This window comes from Parasteatoda tepidariorum, chromosome 5 (genome assembly GCF_982258835.1).
Source record: "Parasteatoda tepidariorum strain Cologne lab strain chromosome 5, Ptep-v5.0, whole genome shotgun sequence".
Classification (NCBI taxonomy): Eukaryota; Metazoa; Arthropoda; class Arachnida; order Araneae; family Theridiidae; genus Parasteatoda; species Parasteatoda tepidariorum.
Window position 1 is genome coordinate 42,499,741 of NC_141759.1, and position 21,121 is coordinate 42,520,861.

The window sequence follows — 21,121 nt, forward strand, 5'->3', positions numbered from 1 at the left end:
ACTATGGAGGGATAGCTGCAATCGGGGGAATATGGTTCCCATAGTTTGGTGTGAAGAGTGATCCAAAATTTGGACCACTTAATGTTAATTTTACTTTGTTGAATACTGTGTTATATTAATTTACTCCAATAAAATTATGCTAGTAAATTAAAATTACTACCAGTTTCTATTGAAAATTAGAGTTAATTAGAATTTTACTTCCCTGTAAATGATTCTTAAATCTGAAAACTCTTCGGTGTTTAATAAAAGGATAGCTACGCAGTCCTTGATTATGAAGAACATTATTTTATCATGTCTCATTAAATTAAATCCATTTAACACTTTTACCCCAGGGTGACCCAACGGTGGATCACGCTAGATTGTCTCATCTTGGCAGCGCACCGGAGTAAAAATTGGTAACAATAAATTTCATTTTTTAGTTTTTTTCCGGGAATAATAAAAATCTATAACTACCAATTGTTTTTAACGGATGCAATTTTTATATTGAATTGCTTCTTCGCCGTGATAAATTTCCTAACAGTGAATTGTTATTGTTGAGAATAGGTTAACTCCTCCTGAATATTATCTAATATTGAAATAGTTCTTCTACCAGTATTTTATCTTTTCCGTACCAGTATTTTCACTTTTCCCGGCGTGAACGTCTTAAGAAGTTCTCGAGATATGGCGAATTTCGCTAGAAATGAAATTAACATTAAGGGATCCAAAGTTTGAAACGCTCTCTTGAAAAATTTGTTTTGCGACCATATTCCCCCGATTGCTGCAGCCCCCTATAATTTTGGGGTCAGAAATCCGAATCCCTTGAAACAAAAGGCATATTTATTTAGAGAAAGTATGTTTATGTGCCTCATTTTGTAACTTAATATATCGGCTGCACTAATTAATTTGCATATTTGAAGTCACTATCTTGAACCATTGAGATAGAGCCGATCATTGGATCGAAAGTTATTCAGTGTGTTTCGTTTTTTTTCGCATTGTACAAGTTCCATAATTGTTTATTTTATTAAATTTTTTTAATATTTTTATTTAAAGTAAATGAAAGTTACTCATATTATGAAATTGATCATAAATACTAATCAATAGTCTGCAATATTTTTATAAATTATATTAAATACAGCATAAAAGTATACCATAAAAAATTATTTTGTTGCATTTTATTTATTAGTTTCCCTTTTTTTAACATAATTAAGTTTTGTGTATCTATATTGCGTGTTTTATGATCCAAAAACCTCTGTTTTTTTTTTAAAAAAAATTTGAGTAAGAAATGAATTTTTGTAACGCAATTTCCTTCTACTATGTTAAAAAAAATTATTTTTATCCGTATCATTTACAAACTCGCATTTGCAATTAAATAAAATTAGACGACATTTTTTAAAAAATTAACTTTCTTTTCTTCATTCTATGGGTATTAGTCAATTTTTCTACTTTTATACATCGATTACCACTCATGCTACACAGGTTTAATATGTTGCAGTGAATTTTAATACATATTGAAGTAAATTTTCCCTGTTTTAGTATGTTACAGTTAACCGTGAATTTAACTATACATTTTAACTTTCAAGTTAGCTAACAAGATAGAAAAGCACCTTTTATGTTAAGTTGAAAAGCAAAGAAATATTGGCGTACTAGCGAGGCATAATTTCAAATTTGTCAAAAAATATTACATAATTGAAATATTCGAATTTTCTTTAATATACTGAAAGAAAGATTATTTCCCCCCCCCCTTATCTTTCTTGTACAAAACTCTTTCTTGTACGAAAAAATTGGATTGTTAATAAATTGCTTCTGGCAATAATATAGCTATAAAACTTGCACATAATGGCCAAGAAATGATTGAATCTCGGTTCCAAAACAGAGCTCCATTTATAATGTTGTTGCTGTTGGCTTACGTTGCACTAGAGCTGCACCATGGGCTATTGGTGACGGTCTGGAAAGCATCCCCGAGGATAATTCGAAGAGATGCCATCACAATTTTGATCCTTCGCAGAGGGGATGGCTCCCTTACTTTGGTAGTCCGACAGCCTGCTTGCGAAGTCGAGCACTTTACGGTAGAACAGTTTAACGAGAATCGATACCGCACACACTCGGTCCCTTTGCAGACTGATCAAAGTGGTCACCCACTCGCACACAGACCGCAGCCAGTGAGGCCTGACTTTGGTGTTCTATCCATTCATAATGTAAGCACTCTTACCAATCGGTTAGTAGTCGAAAGTTTGGTTGACTATAAATTTCCTCTTATATTATGACGATAAAATCTGCTCGTGGCAAAATTGTCAGAAAATAATTTTTATTTCATTTGCCATTGCTGTCAGAGCGGTATATGAGTTTTAAAAACTCTAGTTTTTTGGAAAAGTGGTTAAAATTTTTACAAGTGATCGATTAAAATTGCGATGATATGGAGATAAATTTTGTTTATAGTAATCACGGAATGACTGAAACTTGTATTGCCATCAAACATAGTGGTACATTTATAATCTGAGCTCTATAGTAAGTCAGAAAGTCGTCCGAAATTTGAAAAACGTTACATTTAATTTGGCAATAATTCTGCTCGTAGCAGTTGGGAAGTGATTGCAAATGACGTTGTAAACCTGCTTAAACCTTCAGCTAAAAGAGTACTCTAGCTAGTTTTAATCTTGTTAGAAGATTATAACTGATGATAAATTCTTTTTGACGGTAACAACGAGATGAATTCTGTTTGGAGATGCCAGAAAATGATTGAATCTTGCTTTAACATCAAGCACGAGGCTTCAGATAAGTTTTGAATCTCTAGCTAGCCAGTGTCTAATTTTGAATTAAAGATTCCTTCGATACATCATCAATTCATCCTTACATTTTTCAATTGAAATTTCATCGCGAAGATAGCCAGATTCTACTGAGTTTAAAAACAGTATTTTTATTGAGGGAAAAAACACTTATTAAGATGAGAAAAATATATTTACGAATATAGTAGGAAAAAAAAACTTTTACGAATTAAATTATTTTTTGTAAATCTATGAACAATTTACTCTTTCAATTAAAAAGCCATTAGTTTTAGTTCTATAATTAACATATCTTTAATTAGATTTAAAATATCAATGTGGAAGGGAAAAGTTCCCAAAACAGAGGGCGAAATTGAGATTGGAGAGAAGCTTCATCAAGTGTGGTTACCATATATGGCAGTACTTTTACTTTCGTTACTTGTACCGCCGGTACAAGTAAAACGTACGTACTTTTACTTGTACTTCGTTACTTTTTAAATTTAGTACTGTTACTTGTACTTTCGTTACTTTTTTAGGGAAAAAGTACAAGTATTTGTAACGGAAATGTCGAATGAAATCGTTACTTTTTTCTAAAACTCGGAAAGCTTTGTAAAGAGAAAAAAAATGCTTTCGAAATGCAATTATTTTGCAAAATGAAAAAAAATATTAACTATCAAGTTATTTTCATTCATTTTCGAGTTTCATGCATTTGTTTAATACATTTTAAATAAAAAATGTTGGATTTTGTTATTATGTTTTTCAATTTTCTTTTTGAACTCACTAATAATACATTTTTGTCGAATATATTTTTACCTAGTACATTTTTTACTAAAATTATGTTTATGCCCGACCTTGTCAAACAACGCCCAGTCAAATCTCTAAGAGCTTCAGAGCTATTTGTGCTATTGAAAACAATTGTAATTACTATTATAACTCTTGAAAACTCGAAGGTATTAATTTAGCCGCTGATACTAAAACTCGTTTACAAATTTTAATTATTCCGTTAGGCAGAAATGTTCGGAAAATGATTTTCTCGCATGACTTCAGCATTAGCCATTGTTACAAATAAAACTGTGAACTGTTCTGTTTCAGTTTATACTGCACATTCAATTATTTTTTACTAGCTCAAAGATCACAAAGCTATCTGAAGCACAAAGCTATCTGTTTGCTTTGTTTATGTTTGTGCATTTAAAGCGCGTTTCTATAGAGTAAAACAATTTTAAATCAATGGTAATTTAAATAAATAAAAATAATAAACTAAAAATTAAAATCAATAGATAACATTTCTTTTTCGTGCAAATCCATATATTTGATTTCAAAATTATATTATACGATTATATTATTAAATTATATTATAATATTCTTCCGAATTTAAAAATAAATTAACGTCCATAACTTTCAAAATTAAAAATAATTAAATAAATAACAAAAATTTTGCAAAAACATTAAAGAACATAAGAATATGATTCAATAAAATTTTAGGTTATTTTGAATTTTCGATTTCCTAGAAATGTACTTTTAAATCGTTACTTTTTTTTGTTTCGTACTTGTACTTTTTACTCGTTACTTTTTAAAATAAGAACTTTTTACTTTTTACTCGCTACTTTTTTAAAAAATGCTTGTACTTTTACTCGTTACTTTTTAAAAGTAACGTTGCCATATATGGTGGTTACTCAATATTTCTCTTTCGCAACTCCAATGCTTCGGACAATTTTAAACCTATTGTTGTGAACTCTCTAACTAATGTTAAATAGAGGAACTCTAGTTTATTCTCATTTAATCTCTCAATCTTGATGACTCGAGGGGATGACCTCAAATATGCTAATTAATAAGTGCAGACGATATTTTAATTTACGAAATCAGACACAAAAACTTACTTTCTCAGAATAAGCATACTTTTTTTTCGACGTATTCAGATTTCTGATTCCAAAAATATAGTAGGGGGTAGCGCAATCCGGAAAATCTGATTCCAATAGTTTGGTCAGGAGAGCGTTCCAAAGTTTGGACCTTTCCAACGCGATTAAAAAGTTCTCGAAATATAGCGAAATACGCAGAAATTGAAATTAACATTAAGGGGTCCAAACTTTGGAGCTCTCTCCTTGACCAAACTGTTTGAACCATATTTCTCAGATTGCGGCTACTCCCTTTAATTTGGGGGTCAGAAATCCATATCCGTCGAGAAAAAGGTATGTTTACTCAGAGAAAGTACGTTTTTGTGTCTGATTTCGTAATTTAAAATATCGTCTGCACTTATTAATTTGCATATTTGAGGTCACCCCCTTGAACCATTAAGATTGAGTCCTAGAAAGTGTAAATCCGATCATTAGATCAAAAGTTATTCTGGATCCGTTTTTTATTTTGCGTACTGTAATTTTTTACATGACAAAAACTATCGAAGAAAAAAAAGGGCAAGAAGCTTTCGTCTTTTCTAAAATTTTAAAAACGATGCGTGAAGAAAAGAAAGGAGTATTGCTATTTTTCTCCTCTACACATTTTTACTTATAACTTCGGTCCTATTCTGTACAGGGCAGCCAATTACTAGGCTTTTTGCAAAATATTTTTAAGAGTGGTAGACAATAAGAAACTAAAGCTAACATTCTAAAAGCTTCCCCAGGAGAAAACTGGGACTAAGTGGCTCGAAAAATTTACTTTTGAATCATTTGCATGTAGTGGTGTGGAAAATATTTTAAAATCAAATTTACGAACGAAAGAATAAAATATTAAAAACGTAGACTGAACTACTAGCAGAAGACATTTTAGAAACTTGGCATTTTTAGGGGGGGGAATCTTCTTACTGAATGAATAAGTTTATAGACAATTTCAGAAAATTGATTTCGTTTTCACAATATATTTTTAAAAGACATTTCTCAGTTTTATATTTCTCGTTTTATTCTACATGCTCAAGAACGTAAAACTTTTTATGAAGAGTTTTACGATTTTAAGTCAATAAAAGTGAAATTTCGCAGTGAAACTAAATATATTTTCAACAATTTTTACTTTGTTCTTTGTTTACGATATCTTTACTAACTGCAGACCTCACAATTTATTTGACTTCAAGCCAAAGATTTCTCTCAAATATTTAAAACGGTAACAAAGTTTATGTCTTAATATTTGAAGAGCTTGGGGCTAATAGTCATAAGCCTTACTTTTACCAAAAAGTAAATTTTTTCGTCAAATAGTTCCTTCGTATCGTTCCCAGATAAACACTTTACATGTTTTCGGAATTTCCTCTAGATATCAACACAATGCACAACATAGAAGAGGCATTTCTTGCCCTTGAGGTGGCTGCAAGACAAATGGGCTTTGGCATAAATGTAGAGAAAACCAAATACATGTTATTCTCAAGAAACAGATTTTCAGACCTCTATCTTGAAATAGAGTCTTATAGATTTGAAACAGTAAGGAGTTTTACTTACTTAGGATCAATTATTACTATAGACAACAGAATGACTCCTGAAATGAAAAAAAAGCCCGTCTCTATCTGTCAAATAGGGCCTGACTATGGGCTGAGAAGATTTATTAAATATAGATTTCTTTCTAGACAGTCTTGACGTACGCTTCTGAAGCTTGGACAATGACAAAACTGGAGTAAAATTGTATCGCAATATTTGAGACAAAGATTTTGCGGAGTATACTTGGTGGTGTAAATGAAAACAATAACTGGAGAAGGAGATTTAACTTTGAACTGTACAAGATTTATGAACAACCTGATATTATTAAACACATAAAATTAAATAGAATTTATTAGATGGCCCACGTGATTCGAATGAGTGATGACAAAAAAAAAGATACTGCTTTTTAGACCCATTGGAACAAAAAAGGAACTTTCCTAACAAGTAAATAATGTTCGATTTCTAATCGAACGCTGTGACCACTGAATGTAACATCTCACAGTTCTTTGATCTTGCTAGAGTAGCCTTTGTTTTAGAATTTCTTCCTTGTTTTAGATTTTTTATTAGTTTTTATCGTCTCATGGATCTGGCAACAATAGACTCATAGCTAATGAGTTAGAAATAGCAACATTATTTCTTTGAATAACTTATATTTCAATTCAGCAAAATCATTTGACTCTTAGGTCTAAAATATCCGTTGCTGTATTACCATCCATAATTAAAAACATCATCATCATCATAGTAGGCTAGAAAGCCCAATGTGAGCTAGTGCCTTCCTCTGAAGATTTCTCCATGACGACTTCCGATTTATCTTTGATCTCCAATTCTTTTCATTAATTGCGAGAAAATCAGACTCCACTGAGTCAGCCCATCTCAGCCTCGGTCTTCCCCGCTTTCTTTTTCCAGTGGGTCTGAAAAGCAGTATCTTTTTTATTGTGTTGTCGTCACTCATTCGAATCACGTGGGCTATCCAATTCATTCTATTTATTTTTATGTATTATTTATTTTTATTATTATTATGTATAATATCAGATTGTTTATAAATCTTGAACAGTTCAAAGTTAATTCTCCTTCTCCAGTTATTGTTGTCATTTACACCACTAACCAAGTATACCCAAAGTCTTTCTCTCAAATATTGCGGCACAATTTTCTTCCAGTTTTGTCACTCTCCAAGCTTCAGAAGCGTACGTCAAGACAGGCCAGACAAGAGTTTTGTAGATTAAAAACTTCGTTTTTCTAGAAAGAAACCTAGATTTAAAAACATTCAGCAAAAAAAGGCCAATGAAAATATTTTAAAACATATGATTACTGTGTCCCCTTTTCCAGCAGACCTGATAACGTTTCTAGCTCGCGTTTTGAAGCGATAACGTGAGATACTTAGAGCAGACGTTGAAAGAAAAAAAAACTGTATATACTATAAGCATATTCTGAAATTAAAGAAGTTAAATCAATGTACATGAAAGTATGGTAATGAGAAAAATTGTTGCGAGTGAGGATTTTGATTTGTTCTTGGAAGCTTACAAATAAAGTTTTTCTAAAGTAACATAAACAAACTGAATGTAACAGATAACATTGCATTTAAAGTTTTCAGGAATTTGTTTCCCCTGACAAACATCAGAGTAGTATAACCGCTTACACTATTTCGTAAATGTCTGTTTTATGCCCAAGACGACATTTTCTACCGGAAAACAATTTCAATAAAAACGTGACTTGGGACCAAACCATGATAGAATAAAGAACTTGCAGCTAATAGAACTGACATTTAGTGATTACGCTCTTTATCCAAAGCTTTCAAGATTATGTTTGTCATCCACATTATACTATGCCTAAAGATTTTGTAATAAGTAATCACGTTTTTATTAATCTGTCTATCTGAATAGATTTATTTTGAGTTTTTGAAACGGACAGTTTTATGAGTGAATTAAAATGACTTACTCAGTAGGCTCAGTTATTCTGGATGAAATTTGCCTACTTTATTTAAACCATAATGCTATGACAGACAAATGTCTATCACTGAATACTGGTAGCTTAGGGGATAGAGAACTCAGCTCCCAATGAGCTGATTCGGGTTCGAAACCCATCAATGGCTGGTCGATACGAATCCCGCACCCGATCATCACCTCCTACATCTGAAAGCCTCCACACGGTTTCTTATAAGTAGTCTGCGCAGATTATTTAGAAAGCGAACCACTTGCGCGCATAAACCCAAATTCCATTTTAAAAGTAATTGAGAGAAATTTATCATATATATTTGAGAATTGAATCTGTAATGGTTGACAAGTGAATAAAACAAACCAATTATATTCATAAGTTAAACAAATTTTTAGACATAAATTTGCTACCACTTTCTAATTTTGAATAGATTTCATATTAAATGATTCTTTCACTAATCGGCTTACCTTTATAGTGGTCTGATCGGACTACCTACAAAAAACAGTGTGAAGGCTTTCAGTTATAGGAGGCGTTGACCCGGCATGCACCGACCGCAGTGCTAACGAAAAATATCCTCAGTCAGTATATGAGCGGTAGATGGATCATGGGTTAGAACCCCCTTGCCACCAGGCTAACCGTAGGAGGTTTTCTGCGTTTTCTTCCCTATGTTACGCAAATGCGTTTTAGTTCTATGAAAAAGTCCATCACGAAGGTAAATTTCTCCCAATACTTAATCCAGGAGTTTCCTTGTGTCCAGAATGGGTTCAAAATTACAAGGCTACGAAATTAAACATAGGTAGTATTCGTAAAATCAAAATTGGGTTGGCTGCTTAACGACGGCAATAAAATAAAATGGAATAAAATGTCCATCACTGTAATAGATATATGATATAGTAGAAAAATTTCGTCGTTCGTGAATTGAAGCTCTATAGTTTGAAAGGACTATTTAAGATTTTTTCAGAGAAATTAAGTTGATCAATTTGTTAAGTCATTTCATTAAGCACACAAAAGCACTTTCTATAAATGGAAACAGCAATTTTTTTTATGGAAGGATATTCGCATTTACAATCATAATCTAAAAGTTATCACCAAAGTTTTCGAAAAAATATGACTTTTAAATAGTTTTATTACTTTTTGTATTATTTATTATGAATATGTAACATTTCGTCATTTCTCTTTAAACAAAATTTTCATTCTTCTGATGCAGTTTTATATAGACTGGAAGCAGTTGTCTGAAAATCGTGACTCTGTGATTCAGTCAGGAGAAACTGCCACAACCTTAATGCACAAATGCCAATTTGCTCATCTTTGAGGAGACAATTTTTCTAGTTGCAGAAAAATTAATGTTTAAATGTATGAATCTTAGTTTAGAATTAAAGTTATTTTGCTGACCACTAAGTCTATATAGTTCACAAGTTTATACATAACATCACTCTTTAACATGCCAATTTGATTCGTTTCGTAAAAAATATTTTCTAGTGGTGAAGAAATGTAAGTTATTTTTAATTCAGTATTTTTAATGTTAAATAATTTTTCCCCCACTATATATCAAAAATTCGAAATATCGTATAAAATGCAACATTATTGCAGCTGCAGCATGGTTATTCTTTTAACGAGTAAGGGTAATTATTCTTATTCTGCAAATTTTACTATTTCTTAGCTGCAAACTTATTAACCCCTTAACGATCGGTTAATTTTCAGGAAAACGGTCATAAAAGTGCCTATTTTTTTGGCTTTTGTATTTGTATTACGCATTTGATTAGTGCTGACATCTAGCTTAAAATAAACTAACTATCTACAATTACCTTAAAAATATCCTGGTACTGCCATCTGGTGCTTAAAGTGAGAAATATAATGTTTTCCGGGCAAAAGAAATGAATTAGTTTTATTCTTATTGGCGCGTTACTACTGAACAATCCACCCCGTCAATATCACGGGAGCGAGAAATAGAGGGCGAAACCTCACCCCGTCATTTTCACGGGAGCGAGGAGGAAGGGCTTAAAAACTTTGCAGAAAGTGGAGCAGTTGGCATTCCTGCACTTGGTTCATGATGCAGAGTTATGCTAGTTATCATTAATCGTTATAATAGTTTTCGTAGTAATATCAATAGTTTTTGTTTTATTTTGGAAGGGTTCTCTTAAAAGGACTGCAGCAGAGATGCCAACATGCTCCGGACAGCAGGATTAGTATTTTAGAGTGGTAGTCTTTTAATTCATGATTCTTGATTTAGTACATTCGGTTTATAGTTTCTACTTACCACCTCTTCTAAATAATTTATAGGCTTATGAAATATGTCACTTTGTCACAGTTGAGCCGGAGCCTCACTGGCCGAGCGTTATCTCCCGCTAAACGTTGAGCAAAGCTTAGAGGTAGCGGGTTCGAATCCCATTGTTTCTCTGGATGTTTCTTCGTGCTGTCCTTATATTTGACAAAGGTTTATAAGCCTGAATTGAGCACACAAGCCTGCAAATTTATGTAATTCCAATACAGTTGAGTCGAGTTTGGACCTATAATAAGTTAGCAAAATTAACCGAAGATTTTCAAGGCGTAATTTACAGTTCTTTACTATTTTTAAAGAATTTTTCAAAATTTTTAAGGTCTACAATTATTAGTTTATAATATACTATTACTACTCTATAATTCATACCAGTCAACTCTTCCGGATTTGCTGAAAGATTTAATGTTATAGAATTTTCTTCGCATTCTTGCTTGTTTTTTTATTTTAGCAAATTTGATTTAAAATGCTTTTAACTACCAGTACATTTTAATAGTTTAAACATACATAGCGAGAGCTAGCTATTTATTTATTACGTTAAATCTCGCTATATCATTTTAATTTTCACTCAGTTAATGTTACTGAACCCCAACCTTCACCATTCAGTTGCGCTTCGGCGGTTTATCATACATTCCCACTCAGATGAATTAATTAGAGCCCCTCGCGGGGCTGATGCTAAGATAACTACAACATATGAGATTTTCGGTTAATTTTGCAAACTTATTAAAAAAGCTTAACTGCAACAAATCACGCTTTAAATTATTTAAAAGGAGTTTTGAATAAACACACCATAAATCGAATTTAGTAAACCAAGAATAATGCATTAAAAGACTACCACTCGAAAATATATATCCGCTGTCGGGAGCAAGTTGGCATCTCTCTTAACAATCTTTTGTCGAATAACATTGCACAAGCATGCAGAAAATGACAGGATAAAGGAAATTTTAATCAATCGTATAAATTTAATTTGGTGTATTTTCCAAAAAACAGGTCAGGCGTTTTATTGAAATTTGGTATTTGGGACGACGCAGAGTCCCTTTTTCTATTTATCATGACTTGAGAATACATGATGTTAAAAATTGGACGATGGATTCCCTGTATTATAATACTTTTATTTATAATTTGAAACATTAAATGTAAGACCATTTGCTGAATTTTTCAAACCTATAAGTTTGATATTTTCTAGAGGAAAAAAAAAGATTTCGAACAATCGACTAAATTTAGTCCATCAGACGATTATGGGATGTTCAACTGGGTCCATTAAGACTATTCATCCGTGAATTGTTCTTTCCTGTTTTTTTCCCCCATAAAATTTTCAGGATATCTGGAATTCTTGAAGAACAAAAGATCTTAAAATGAAGAAAACGACTTTTTAGAAGTAGGTCGTTGATAATAATACTTGGTTCTATCTTCATCATCAATTCTGTGTTTGCCTCACGTTCACATTTTATAACAACAATATTTTTTCTGGAGTAGTAACAATAATTCACAATTTAGTTGTCCTATGATGTGAAAAAACTCTCTTGATAAATGTGCAGCTTAAAAAATGAGTTTTTTTTCTTATTGTTGAAGGTTTCTACGATACGTGATATTAATAATTTTTGAAGATATAAAGGTTGCCGAAATAAAGAGTGGACAAGTGGAATAGCACAAGAATACTGTACCGATGGCAGCGCCGTTATTCAAATTTATGAAAGAAGCCAAAAATGCATGGAATAGATAAACTAGCTCGCACGGGAACGTTTATTATAAAGTAAGGTCTCGCTAAATACTTTTTCGTCCTAATCAGAATAACGCGAAGTACTACGAGTTTTGGTGACAGATAGAAAACATAACACAGATATTCACACTTCAATGTTGGCATTTTATGGCTAGCCAACATTCTAGAGCAGACGGCACTCACGGCAGTTGATGAAATGGTCCACCAATACAAGAGTTTCATCAAAATCATTACTGCAGTTGAGGAAATGAATGGAAACAAAGTTGAGCAAATGGTCTGCCAATACAAGAACTGTAATGAATTCAATACAGCAGTCGATAAAAATGTTAAATTGTTTTTTAAAATTTTTTTTATTGCAAAAGCACTTGACTTTACATCATTGGCCACCATGCATCGAAGATGCATGAGATTGGAGCATATAAAACAAAAACTGAACCATTGAACAATACAAGAACAATATAATAACAAGAACAATAAATCAACAATCTCGGGAACAAAACGTGAACCACTTAAACAAGAACGAGAATCAGTCGCTGGATACCAATTTCATCAACTCCCTAGCTCGCCAATATCGACTGAATAAATCTTCTTCATTTAATGAAGAGCAACTGAGCAAATGATCTTTGTCCATCTCAAAGTTCTGGTTGCACAAAGTGCACATAGGACTGTCAAGTATACCAATTCTGTATAGATGTTTAGCAAGGCAGTCATGTCCAGTCTCCAGACGGAACGCCGCCACTGCAGTGGATCTAGGGGAGTTTGGAATTTAATTAATTGAATACCTCTATTTCTTATTCTTGATTTCTTCTACTAAATTAGCATCATAGCTTTTCTTCACAATATTTTTTATAATTCTTTTAATTGATGAAAATGGTACTTTGGCATTACCTGCCTGAAAAATCTCTTTTCCCTTCTTTGCTAATGTTTCAGCCCATTCGTTACCATTTATTCCTATATGAGATGGAATCCATTGCAGAACAACAGTCCTTCCCTCAGAAGCTAGGAGATTAATATTTCTTCCGCAGGAGTCAATAATATTTGACTCTGCAACATTATGTGCAGCAATAGCCTGGATGTCTGATAGAGAGTCTGAAAAAATAACTATGTTGTCAATCTGAACTGATCTAACCCTGATTTGTTCTGTTGCAATTCTAATTGCCTCCAGTTCTCCATCAAAATTGGTCCGCAATGGACCAAAGGTGGCATAGAACGCAAAAAGTTCTGAATACACACCAACACCAACGTTGTTAAGCATTTTCGATCCGTCAAAAAAAAAAAAAAAAAAAAATTGAGTTACGATCTGTGACATCTGCGAAAATATATTTCGTAAGCGTATTTTCATTTTACTTAGACTGAAGTTGATTTCGGAGTCCCTGTTCTCGAAGCGGACACCTCACTCCTTCATCTCAGATGATGCCTGTGGGCAACTGTAGCAATGGCTGTAGAAATGGTAAAAGATGTTGACTTGAGATGCGTTTCAGGCTTGATAGAGGTGATGAATTAGCATCTAAGATTTTTTTTCTGGCAGTAGAGATCGGAGTAGTTTCACTAACTCCTCGTTTTTTATTAGTTCCTGCCTCTCTCTGAAGATTTGCAGAAATCGCTGTACTGCCTTTTCTTCTCAGTAGCTTTTCTCTTTGGTCTAGCACCACAGTCCGTGAAACAGGCTGGGTACTCTCCGCTGCAGTTGGTACAAGAGCTGGAAGGCTTCTAGGTTTTGTACCTAGATACCGAATAGTGTGCCGAATTTGTACCGAATAGTGTGCACCAACACACTTCATGCATGCAGGTTCGCCAGTGCAAATCTTTTGGGTATGCCCAAAGCTTTGTCATTTGAAACACTGGATTTCGTAACGACCTTCTCGAAATCGCTCGATCTGTACTGATGTTGATAGTATTTTCTTTACTTTGAAGAATTCTCTGTTCATGGGAGAATGATCAGAAAAAGGGAGAGGAGCTTATACCCATCGTCACGTCTCTTCCTTACCGTTCCGAATGGCCGATGATCAATATCTGTGATTTCTTTCTCCAAGATCGAGATCTTCTGATCATCGGAGAGTCCTTTGACTAGTAGTTTTCTTCTGCAGACTTGTAAATTCTCTTTCTGTATGGTATCTGTGGTCTCATCTGTTGTTGGGATTGCAGGTGTGACTTCGATGTTGTTGCTAGTAGATGAAATGTCCATACTTTCTCTGGTTTGTGAAGGAAGTCTTTTCTTCTTCCTTTTTCTCTTCTTTTTTAGAGGCTCGGTTTCGTCCTCATTCTGTGGTTCTTTCTCCAGGGCTGGAGTCTCTTTTATTGACTCGGGAATTTCATGGTGTTCTGTGGAAATAGCAGTTGTCTCCTCTGGTGAAGGCTCAGTCTGCTCGGGCTCTGCTTTCTCATTTTTGACTGCAGTCCTTTCAGGTTCTACTGGCTCGATGGATTTTATTTTACCCAGTGCTGACGTAATATATCCTTAGCGGTAGGCGGATCATGGGTTAAAGTACCTTTGTCATCAAGCTAACCGTGGGAGTTCGTGGATTTTTTTCACCTTGTAACGCAAATGCGGGTTAGTTCCACCAAAATGTCCAAATTAAATCAGTTCATTAAATCAGTTTTTACTCACCTTTTTAATGCTCAAAGGACATGAAAATTCAGATTTAGGTGTAAAAGAAATCTGAAAATTCTGAATACATATATATATATATATATATATATATATATATATATATATATATATATATATATATATATATATATATATATATATATATATATATATATATATATATATATATATATATATATATATTACTTTACAATTAAAAACGTTTTTCATAATTTGCAAATTAATTAATAAAAATTATTTAATTCATTTAAATTCCCCATCTTGAGACTAAAGGCTTATAACATTTTGTGAAAGACTTAAAGAAGAAATAAGGAGAGAAACGTGGCACGTTAAAATAGCATTAAAGAAACAAATTTTTCCACCATAATAGCGGTTAAAATGTGAAAGCCAGTTTTTCAAAACTTTATCTTTGGAGTGTCATGAATCCGAAATTGCTGAAAAAAAATATGTTTCTTAAGAAAAAGTGAGTTTTTGGTCAAAATAAGCATATCCGTCACGGTTACAGTTAACTGTTATACAGATTTTGAGAGACTTCTTTATAATATTATCAAAGTACTTTCCGAAAATCCAAACAACCATTCAAACGCTATAAGGGTAATCCTTTTTTTTTTTTTTTTTTTTTTTTTTTAAAGTTATCTGTGCATTGAGCAAATGCTGGGATTCAATCAAGTTTCGAGATTCCAAATCGGGTTTTTTTCTTATGGCTGCTTTTCGAAAGCTCCGTTGTTACATGAAATTATGCTTTTTTGAGAAGAATAATATGTTTCATCACAGCTGTGAGCTTGCAACTGTTACTCATAACTGTTAGGTCAAGTTTAGCCTATCTAAAGACAGCGCTGTCTAAGCTTAGTTTGAAAATGGCACAAAATGTCAATATGGAGAAAAGCCACAGTTTTATGAAAATGAAAAGCATTTGTGGTCGATATTTTTAATATTTAAAAACTTACTCCATTACCTGGACTCATAAAAATTTGCAAAAACTGAGAGTAAGGCAGTGGTTTTGACAATTTTCATCTAGGTGGAAAAATGTCGCCAAATTGGTGATTTTAAAAAAAAGTTTAACAACTTTTAAAATATTTAAGTTAATTATCTGTTCAAAAACCCAGATAATTCTTCACGGCAAGATGATATAAATAGTTTAATATCATCGCTGAGCTTTGAGAGCTTTGAAAAACATCGTTATGCTCGCCAATCTGTTCAGGAAATAATTTTTAATTTCAAATTTTTTCTCCTTTGGTCTTAATAAGATTTATATCGTTCCATTATTACCCATTAACGAGAACCGACTCTTTGTTTATTCAAACAGGGTAACTTTAACTATAACAACCAACCCTGATGTATTGTCTCCATGCTATAGATAAATTTTGTTGTTGTTGTTTTAAATAAGTTTAAATTTATTAGTAAATAAAATTTATATTTATTTATTTGTTTGTTTTTAAAGAATTTCAGTCTCTATTTTTTCTTTCTATATTTTTATACTTTAGAATTAAAACAATGTAGTATTTAATTTTTTTTTAAACTATGAATATTTTTATTACAGAATGAAAAAAATCAGATTATGACGTCCAATGTTTGGCTACAGTTGGTAAGTTCTCTTACCTATATTTATTTTTAATGTGTCTAAACTTATAAATATCACATAATTTTTTTCCCAATATATTTTGTTCATTTTTGGTTTATAAATTATTTTTTTCATTAATATCTTGAATGCAATTTTATTTCTTCTATAATTTATGTACTTTCTCTAAATGCAGGATTACCACGGGAGGCTAAAAATCCAAAAAGTTGAAATTAATGAAATTCAAAATTTTATTGAAAGAGATTAAAATTACACACTTCCCTTAAGGGTCTCATCGTAAAACTACACAATGAATATTTCAGTAGATCTCATTACCCTAATTAACTCTTTCATTACCAATGGAAAGTTCAGAATTAGAATCGATAGTTCATTCTCAGCTTATAAAACATTCAATCCGGTGTGCCCCAAGGTAGTATCCTCGGGCTACTACTATACAATTTATACGCAGCTGACTTTCCCATAAATAACAATAATCCTAATGAAATCACAGCATTGTATGCTGACGATACAGCAATCATCACGAAATCTATCAGCCATTTACAAGCCTTTATCCATATGCAAAAGAAGATCTATAATAGTGCTCACAATGAAAGATTAAACTACACCCGGATAAATGCCAAATGATTATCATCAATAGCAATAAGAAATGTAGAACTATACCAGATATTGTCCTCTACAATCAGGCCATCTAACCCACAAAGAACGCTAAATATTTAGGTGTTACTATAACCTCTAATTTAAATTGGAAATAGCATATTAATAACATTATTAAAAAAGCGAACGGTGCATACTCGGCCCTCAACTCCATACTAAACTCGAAATCATCTTTAGACTTAAAATGCTAGCGCACAATCTATTTAATGGCATTCAGGCCAATTCTAACCTATGCCTGCCCTGCCATTATCACCATAAATGATAATTTAAAAAATAAACTCCCTATGACTGTAGGGAAGATCATTAGAAGACTTGTCGGCGCCCCTAAATGCTTTAGCAATAATAGTGTAAAAAAAGGACCTAAAAATTGATGACATCAACGTCTAAATAAAAAGCTTAAATGAAATTTTTTACGATGATGCAAAAACTTGTACCACCAGCAATTTCAACTCACTCCTAAATATAGAATTAATTGATGACAATATTAAATTTAGCCCGATTACTGCCTTTTTCCTTAGGGATATGGGGTTGCCCTAGCACACGATATACACTCAGCCCCAGCCCAACATTTGATATTTTTCAACTTTACGCACACAGTATCACATAAAACTATGCATGGATCGAGGAGGGCGAGCAACCCCAAGGGGTCGTCTCAAAGGAACAAGTATTATGATTAAAACTAGCGTGGCGAGCAACCCAGAAGACGAGTGGTTATCAACCAGGACGCCTGGGTCACCACTGTAACAGAGCTTATGACTTTAATTTCTTTCATTGATTATTCCCTCACTGTACATATATCTATTTTATTTTAATTCGATTTGCGTTGCAATTTGTGCTTTGTAAATATGTATATTATATTTAACCCAGACCTTCTTTAATATTATCGTTCATCATACTATCCATGATTATTTTATCTTGTTTATGCTTATATTTACTTATTATAATATCTCATGTCCTATTACATTTTATGATTGTCCCTGTCACACGACTCTCCCTCGCATTTTTGGTGCTGAGCACCCCCCTCATTCGTCCATCTCCCTTCCTCATCATCGATTTAATTACTACCGACGGATCAGTTAATGCCGCTTCGCTGCAGCGCACCGAGATTTATGTAATTTCTACCGTTCTACCTCGAGAAAAGAAGATATTGTTATACAGTTGGGAGAAAAAATAGATTTATTCCTTCTGAAAACCAACTATTACTGAATTACGTAGCCGCTGACCTTTCCGGTTTTGCTGGAGGATTTTATTTTCATACTAAAAATGGTAGAGATTCTATTATACTTTTTGAATTATTATAATAATTATAAATGAGTTTGACTACCACTACATATAAACAATTATGACAATTACTGACATGCCAACTGCTCCGGACACGCCAAAATAATTAAAAAAAACGGTAAATAATTACAAAGTAAATTTTGCATAGATTTGACTATTTTTGCTTGCTTTTTAAAAGGTATGGCATGACAAGAATCTCATACTCATACTCATATGTGATGGTTATCTTAGCATCAGCCCCGCTAGGGGCTCTAACTAATTCATCTGAGTGGAAATAAATAATAAATCGCTGAAGCGCAACTGAAAGGTGAAAGTTGGGGTTCAGTATCTTTTACTGAGAGAAAATTAAAATGAAGTAGTGAGATTGAACAAACAAGTATAAGAGAGAGAAGAGGTTTTGTGGCAGACTGCCTCACCTCCCTTCGAGGTATTACCCCCGAGCTTCTCAGGTGCACAGAGTAGCCACATAGCCTCAGAGAAAAGGAGAAATACATAATAAATGCGCAAAATTATTTACAAGTATTTACAGCTATTTACAAAATTTACGGGACAAAACTCCGTCGGATAGGAAGAAGGCGGTTGCCGGGCTATATATTTTATGTTGTCTTTGATGAGCTCAAAATCGAAATTTTTAAAGTAATTGCACGCATGACAAGAGAGTGCATCTCTGAAGAAACTTGCACATAGTTCAGCTATGTGCTCATCTATTTTGTTGATTTTTAACTCTCGTCTTAGATCTTTCATTCTCATGGATCTGGGGGCTCCAGTGATACATCTGAGGAATTTATTTTGAGTAATCTCCAGTTTCTTTTTTTGACTAACAGTGGTTGTGCTCCATGCTGGGGCTGCGTAGCTGATGATCGGTCGAATACATTGGGGGTATAGCGTTCGTTTTGTTTTGAGTGATAGTTTTGAATTATAGTTTAATATTGGTTTCAGAGATCTATAGGCTCCTTGCGCTTTGCTAAGAATATTTTCAATATGGGTATTCCAGTTAAAAGTACTAGTAAGAGTGACGCCTAGGTAGGTGTCCTTTCGAACTAGTGGTATTGCATCATTGAAAAGAGTAATATATGGATAAATGATTTTCTTTTTACTTGATTTCATGACAAGAATCTTAAAGTGGTGAATTATATAAGCCTGCGAATTATTTAGAAATAGTGGTGGACAAAAATCTACTAAATTGAATTTGTTAAACCAATAATCACAATTGATAAACTACCACTTTAAAATATATATTTGCTGTTCGGAGCAAGTTGGCATCTGCTCAGTAATAATTAATTAACAAATATATAAAAGTATAATATGCGAAATATATAAAAGTATATTTACGAAAGCAAATTTCAACTCAGATTAAAATTTTTTTCTGTGATTGTTTTACTAATACTCGGATAATCCGTACTCGGGAAGAGTGAAAATTTGCAGGTTCGGAAATGCTTCCACTACTAGTTTTTTCCTCTATTTTGTTTAGCTTTCGCTCATGTGTTTCGTTTTAAGTAATTTTTCCTTCACTTCACATCAGAAATTTCAAATGCTACTTCTTTGATATTGTCTCGAGGTTACGAGGGTTGCTATTTATATTTCTGGCCTAATAATGAAAAAACAAATATGTAGGATCGAAATTGGTTTTATTGTTTTTTAAAATATTCTCCATGATGATCAATACACTTTTGCATGCGTTTGAACCAATTTTCAAAGCACTTTTTCCAGTCCGATTGAGGTAACTCCAAAACATGCGTTTTGAATGCATCAACCGCTTCTTCGGGGGTCGAAAATCATTGTCCACGTAATTTATTTTTGATGCGTGGGAATAAGAAAAAGTCATTGGGCGCCAAATCAGGGCTGTTCGGCGGATGACCCATCAGTTCGATCTTTCGCTCCGTCAGAAATGCCTTTGTTTGAGTCGATGTGTGAGAGCTCTCATTGTCGTGATGAAGAATGATTCGCCTGTTCTTCTGCTTTTTTCGAATTTCTCCGATGACTTCTGCCAAACAAATGGTCGTGTACCATTCAGAATTGACCGTCCTGCGTTGCTCTAACGCCACTGTTGCCGCATGACCGTTAATGCCGAAGAAACAGGCAATCATTTGTTTCGATGTGCTTCTTCCTCGAACAACTTTTGTTGCTTTTTTTGAGCGTTTGTCAGATTATGCGGGATCCAACGCGAACAAATTTTTTTACGCTCAAATGTTCATGCAATATTTTATTGATGCTAGTCATACTAATGTCCAAAGACGCCTCTATCTCACGGTATGTCACATGACGATCTTGCTTTATCAGTTCACGCACAGCATCGATCTTTTCTGGCACAACAACGGATTTTGGACGACCTGCACGGGATTCGTCCTGGATCGAACATCGACCACGATTAAATTCGTTATACCAAATTTTTACAGTGCTGTAGGATGGCGCTTTATCGTTGAATAAAGAATTAAGTTCATCGAAGCACTCTTGTCTTGACAATCCACGTCGAAAGTTATGAAAAATAATGGCACGAAAATGTTCACGATTCAATTCCATTTTTTGAAAGAGAAGAACTTTTCAATTTACTGTCAACAACACGAATGAAGCTATAATGGTAAATCGTCTGCTGAATTTATGTTTAAAAATATCAAACTTTCGATTAAAATTGTCTGCGGTCGCCTAGCAACACTTACTGACTGCAACACAAGGCCAGAAATATAAATAGCAACCCTCGTACTCTTATAAAAATTGGGTGTAATTATTCTCGTTTTACTATTTAATTCTCTATCAATTTATTAAAACTTTTGCGATAAGCGCGGTGCATTTGATATCCCTGCAGCGAGACGAATGTTCATACATCAAGGATGCTACGGGTGACTGAAAATCTATGAAGTGGTAGCATGATAACTTTCCATTTATTTAATCGTAACTACGATATTGTTTTACATTGTAATTTATTAATATTTGAAATGAAAAAA

General features: G+C 33.3%; 1 protein-coding gene across 1 annotated transcript in view; it reads left to right on the forward strand.

The window, feature by feature from the left end:
• The window catches only part of LOC107451539 (acetylcholine receptor subunit beta-like 1), a 130,471-nt gene that overhangs the window by 78,481 nt on the left and 30,869 nt on the right, over positions 1 to 21,121 (forward strand). Inside the window, exon 3 of the mRNA XM_021148572.4 lies at positions 16,206 to 16,250. Within this exon, the coding sequence (XP_021004231.1) occupies positions 16,206 to 16,250 (45 nt within the window). The remainder of the gene's footprint in view (positions 1 to 16,205; positions 16,251 to 21,121) is intronic.